Source organism: Neopelma chrysocephalum, unplaced genomic scaffold (genome assembly GCF_003984885.1).
Source record: "Neopelma chrysocephalum unplaced genomic scaffold, ASM398488v2 Primary Assembly neopelma1_97065, whole genome shotgun sequence".
Taxonomy (NCBI): Eukaryota; Metazoa; Chordata; class Aves; order Passeriformes; family Pipridae; genus Neopelma; species Neopelma chrysocephalum.
In genome coordinates this window covers 2,395,900-2,401,899 of record NW_020925707.1, presented here as the reverse complement: position 1 = coordinate 2,401,899, position 6,000 = coordinate 2,395,900, and the positions used below count along the sequence as shown (strand labels likewise).

At 43.8% G+C, this 6,000-nt stretch overlaps 1 protein-coding gene across 1 annotated transcript in view; it reads left to right on the top strand.

The window, feature by feature from the left end:
* The first annotated feature begins 758 nt into the window (after positions 1-758).
* The window catches only part of ST8SIA4 (ST8 alpha-N-acetyl-neuraminide alpha-2,8-sialyltransferase 4), a 52,985-nt gene continuing 47,743 nt past the window's right edge, over positions 759-6,000 (top strand). Inside the window, exons 1-2 of the mRNA XM_027671256.1 lie at positions 759-1,159; positions 5,451-5,582. Coding sequence (XP_027527057.1) covers positions 1,047-1,159; positions 5,451-5,582 — 245 coding nt within the window. The 5' untranslated portion in view covers positions 759-1,046. The remainder of the gene's footprint in view (positions 1,160-5,450; positions 5,583-6,000) is intronic.

The following is a 6,000-nucleotide window of genomic DNA, read 5'->3' as shown; positions in this document are numbered from 1 at the left end:
GCCTAGTAACTTTGAAGAGGGCAAAACAATACTGAGAAAAGCGGATATAGCTAATAATTTATTTTTTTCAGGTTGCATTATGCTTTTTTAAGATTTTTTTGTTTCGTTTCGGTTTGGGGTTCGGGGGTTTTTTGTGAGTTGCAGAGAAACCGCCCTAGCAGAAGCTGGGAAAATAACGGACATGTTGAGACCGCGTGGATGAAACAGGACGCTGGGGAACGGGGCGCGGGCGGCGGATTTGGCTCCGGAACTCCAGACGGGCGTGTGCGGGGGCAACGTCGCTCCCCTCCCGCATGCCCGCCTTCTCCTGTCGGGGCTGGGGCAGCTGCCAAGGCGGGAAAAACCCTCCAGTGCCCTTTTCAACCTCCAACCGTCCATTGGGGCAGAGATGGGAAAAAAATTAAAAATTAACAAAAACCGTTCCTTTCCATCGGCACCGCGTTGGCGCTCCTCCCCTCTAACTTTCTGACGCCCCAACAGGCCACCGGGGTACTCCCGCCAAGGGCCAGGGTGTGAAGCCGCGCCTCCGCCAAACACAGCTACACGGTTGTACTCACCATCACTCCCCAGACCCGCGGTTGCCGTCTGTTCGCCGCTCCCAAGGAACCGCCCCCGCCGGGCGCGCATTGGCCGCGCTCCGCCCGCGCCCGCCCCGCCGAGCCGGGGGCGGCACCGGCCGCGCGCCCGGGGCCGAGCGGCGCTGCAGCGGAGCCGGACGCGGAGCCGGAGCGGAGCTTTCTTCTCGGCTCGGCGGGCCAGCAGCGGCGACGGCGCGGGCTCGTCTCCCCGGCTCAAGGCGAGCGAGCCGCCGCCTGCACGCCCGGCTGCTGGGCAGAGCGAAAGAGAGACAAACAAAACGCCGAACAGCCCCCCCGCCTGGTTTGGTTTTATTTTAATTTTTTTTCTGCTGTAATTATTTTTTTGGGGGAAAAAAGCCCCAAGCATCGCCGTGTTTTTGGCAATTCTTGCTGCATGAGGAGTTGTTTCCCCGCACACCCCTGACAAACAAAGGAAAAGGGGGAGGGGGCCCGCGTTTCGCAGAAGACATGCGTTCCGTCAGGAAGAGGTGGACTGTGTGCACCATAAGTCTCCTCCTCATCTTCTATAAGACGAAGGAAATAGCGCGGACCGAGGAGCGCCAGGAGGGACCTCTCGCCGGGTAATTGAGGGGCGCCGCGCCGGGAGGCCTCCCCGACTGGGCAGCGGGGCCGTGTCTCTGCCCGCCGTCCCCTCCGCGTCCCCGCCGGGGTCGATAGGTGCCCCGGCGCCCCCCGGTCCGGAGCGCCTTGTGCCTCGTTTCCTGCCTTGGGAACCTGTCGGGGAGGTGCGAGCGTGCCGGGGTGCAGGTGACTCCTGCCTCCGTCCTTGGAGTTCTACCTGGGAGCTCGGCATAACTTCAGTGCTCCTTAGGGATGCTTGCGCAGGGAGGGTGTGGGTCATCCGCTTAGCTCCGGAGGTTCCTCCGCTGGAAACTCTGGTCCCTCGCTGAAACCGTCTGTTACATGCTTTCCTCCTCCTGCCTGTCTTCGACTGAAAACAAAAGGCGAAGAGTCCCTTGCCATTTTTCTCTTTGCACCTCAGCTTTCTCTTTGTCGGTCGTTGTGTTTATGTACGTGAATGCCGGTATTCCTCATTTTTCTCCCAACTTACAGCTATCCTATGGAGATGTTGGGTTTTCAGCCAAGCTGGGTTTCTCCTTGGAGGAGTATAAGATTTTGTTTTCACTGGAGGGATGCATAAATGTCTTGATCGCTTAATGAAATCAGCAAAAGCTGAGTAGGGGCTCACACTTTCTGTTTGCTTTTGCAAGTCGACTAGGGGAGAGAATACCATTCACAGCAGATTTTCATCTTCTTGTAAGCCCTTGCCTTAATTTGAGGTGTAGGCATAAGGGGGTTGTAAGTACCCGTACAGACCTGGAGGAAGCTGCGGCAACTATAGCCTACTTAGTCCCCGCTTGGCCCCAGAGTTAAAGACAGAAAGTGCATCCCTCCTCCCTGTTCACGCAGTCTGGTGCGACAGCGGGGCACAGGCAGCTGGGAACAGCTGGGCAGCAGTGGCCCCGGATTTCCCGGGAGCAGGGGCTTGCCTCACTTGTGTGTGTGCGTTGTTTGCTTCCCATGTTATTCAAGATTTTCACAACTTGCTGGTATCTTTCCCTGTTGTTCAGCCTGGGTGTAACCCCGGTTTCTGCCACAAAGCTATCTGTAGACTTAGGAGAGGTACAGAAGTTTAAAATTTTGGGGTTATAGGTTTGTGAAAATACACGTGAAAATCAGTGTGTGAGGCAGAATTGTCATTAAAGATACCCATGTTTCTTAGTATGTACTTCTTCCTGTTGGACTAGAGGTAGCTGTTAAAATTATTCAGAAATTACTATATATAAGTTTGCAAAGAAAAAGCCCCCTCCAGCTTACTGCACGTGATTAGACACAATTGAAAAGGTACTAAAATGAACTGATGCTTTAATATTAAATAAAAGAAAATAAGTGTAATATGTGTGCTCTTAACAAACACTTTAAAATATAATGTAATGTACTTCTGCCAAATGATTTAGTGATATATTTATTTCTTTGTTATCAGTGAGACTTCTTGTACAGCATGATGCTAGTCACTTTCGCTGCTGAAATATCGTTTCTCTTCACAGCCTGTCATCCCATTTGTTACTGTATGAAGCAGAAAAAAACCCCTAAGTATTACTACTATCTACTGCCAATATTGGTGTTACACTTGCCTTTCTCCAGAACTAGGGGTTCATGACATTTGGTTATTTTTGACTGGCCGTGTGGGCGAGCAAAGTCACTTTTCTGCAGGATGTTTTACTTTCAGAAGTACCAGTAATACAGAACTATGAATGTTCAGGATGGTGCGTTTTATGGTTATCAGTGAAACCTCAGGTAAACTCCAGATATTCCAAAATGGACTATATGCAATTCCAGATTTTTTGATAAACCTTAAACCAGCTGTGTCCTTCCATAGCAAAGTTTGCTAGTACAATAATTGCAAAACACCCCCTGATTCATATAGACAGTAATGTCCCTTTAAGGGTTAAGCAAGTAATGAAACACGTACGTTGTGTGCAGTGCAGTGTTTCTTAAACAGTGTCATCTTCCACTGATATGGAATATGCTTGAAGGAAGTTACTTTATTTAATGAACTATCTTCAGGAGAAGAGATTGTCCCATGATATTGGTCTGATTGGTTGCCAAGGCAAGGTAGTTCAGAGTGAAGGCTGACACTGTAAGCCGTAAGTTGCTGTCACGTTATGGCAGCTGTTTCATTTACATCAGAGAGAATTTGCAGTGATTCTAGAAGATACGAAGTGACCCAACTTTATTTCACAGTTATTTACACAATGAAGAGTTATCTGGAGAAATTTTTTCTTTTTATGTGTTAGTTTATTTAATATTAATTTAAGTGAAAATTAAATAGAACAATGCCAATAAAAGGGAGAGGAGGATGTGAGCACATTTGCGTTCCTAGTAGTACTTCAACAAAAAGTACCTGGGACTTTCTTTTAGCTCATAAGAACATACTTTAACACTGTTTTAATGTACAAGCTATATAGCTCACTACAGATGTAAATTGTGAATATGGAAGAAAACGACATTTCAAATGCTATGGTGCTTTAAGTGTTGGCAATGTATTTTGTTGTTAAGTTTTGTCAACCATCTCATGTTTCAGTGTCTGCTAAATAATATTTAACCCAGAATAAACTAGAGACATCTCTGGAGTACCTTTAGACTGAGAACTTTACTTGAATGTATTTTGGTAATCTTACTTTAGATGCATGCACTCAATGCATCTAGAAAATATATGCAGGAGTATATATGTAATAAATATTATTACAACCATTATGGAAAAATTTTAGGGAATAAAAAAATTTAATATAGCAAAAAGTATAAGTTGCCTTCTCATTATTGAATTTAGGGACTTGTGCAGCATCCTCCCATGCTCTCAAGTTAGCGATATTTTGATAATTTGCCACAGGTCTTGTACCTAAAGCTGCAGGTTTTCGATAGGTGGCAGCCTTACATCTGCATCGGAGAGATGTCAGGGCTGTGGGATGTTGGTGGAGGGGATGGTGAGGGAGAAAGAGCCGTGAGTAATGCAGGGCTGGTTTTGGTGAAGTGTGTAACACCGGTTTGTTACTTATAGGGGCTTTTGCAATGATGGATCTTTTTAGAAATTACTGCATGTTACCAGTTTTCTAAATTTAGCTTAATTAACGTCCCATTGCAGGTTAGCTCGAGTTTAGCCTGCTATACAGTTTACCAGCTATTACTGCTTTATATATCCTGCAGTAATGTTGCTGTAGTTCTTATTAAGGGCTGGGATCCAATTGTTTTAAGAACTTACAGCCACAGGAAAACAAGAGTCAGCAATTCCCTGAAAACCTTACAGTCTCACATCTTTTCCGTTTCATTGTTTGAAGGGCTGTGGTCAGAAGTTCTGTTTGCAAGTTAAGTTATGGTTGTTGGCAGTATTTCAGAGCATGCTGATTTAACAGAGAAGGAGATTTCTGTATGTTCCTATTCTGTGTGCTCCTGTGTTACAAGACATTCTACATGGTAGAATGTTATATTCAACAACTTTGATATATTTATGATTAATAGCAGTATTTGAACTCAACTGAACATTGCTCTGGCACCTAAAAGGGAGTGGTATGGAAGATAATGGAAACATATGGAGATAAAAATGGATTTTATTGCTAACACCTTAAGTTCTTGCAGTGTTTTGGATTCTCTATCCCATTTGTGTGACCCTACCGGCTAATATTTCAATTGATAACATTATGATAGCTCATCAGGTGTTTAGTGGTTCACCGACTACTTATTGTAGTTTTTTATTTTTTAAGGTTACCTTGCCGAAAGTTATGAATATTACAAGACTGATGGACAGGATAAGACAATTGGGGTGATTTGGATATGTGCATACAAGTTTCCGGAAGTGATGGGGAAATTTTGTGTTTTGTGTGCCATTAAATTCCAGAATTTTGTCCATAAAAGTCTTTAAGTATCAACAGGAGGCAAAAAAAATCTATTAGGCCAGTATTGCAGATTTTGAGCAATTGCTGGGCAAAGGCTTGAAAGTTAACACTTAATTGTTAGTTTAGTACTAGAAATTTGGAACCTAAAAGTGCAGAATCTGCCTCACAAACATAATAGTTTCATCCAGATTCACAATTTGTAGCTTATTGTAGTTTTTCTTATGTCTATTTTATTACAAATATAAACATATTTAGGCTCTTAAATTGCATGTTCAACTCTTAGATATAGCTGTCCCATAGATTTTTTCACAGTTACAGTTCATTTGCTTTAGAAAGCAGAGAGGGAATTGCTTATTTTTGTGGTGAATAAAAAGATATATTGCTGGTGCTTGGGATGTAAATTACTTAAAACTGGAATTAACCTTGGGTGTCATTGTGTCTTTTCTATATTGCATTGCAGAGATGGTGAACTGAGTTTGAGCAGATCAATGATCAATAGCTCTGATAAGATAATTCGAAAGGGTGGTTCCTCAATCTTCCAGCATGCTGTAGAAGGTTGGAAAATCAATTCTTCTTTAGTAATGGAAATCAGGTGAGTGTCTTAAATGAAAAGCAGTTCATTTCATATTGCCTGTAATTATTTTCATTCATGTTACTTATAATTTCTGTGGTCTTGAAAACAGTAATTTGATTTACAGTTGCAGGTGGATGGTTTATAACTGTATATATTTAGGTTCAGTGTTAAATGCAGCTGCATTGCATTAGACTTCAAAGTCATGTCATCCTTCGTAAGAATTAATAAAATGTTTTCATCTGGTTGTGGCAGTCAGACCTGTGCAATCAGCATCTACATTATGCATGTCCACATTTAAGCTGCTTGTTTAGAACTCTTCCACAGCCAGTGGTGAGAATCTGGCACTTTTAGGACATGATTTCCTCTCATCCTAAAGGTTTGAAATAGAACAGCTGAAGGTATCCTGAACATAGCAGTTTTCCTCCCTTGACTGCAG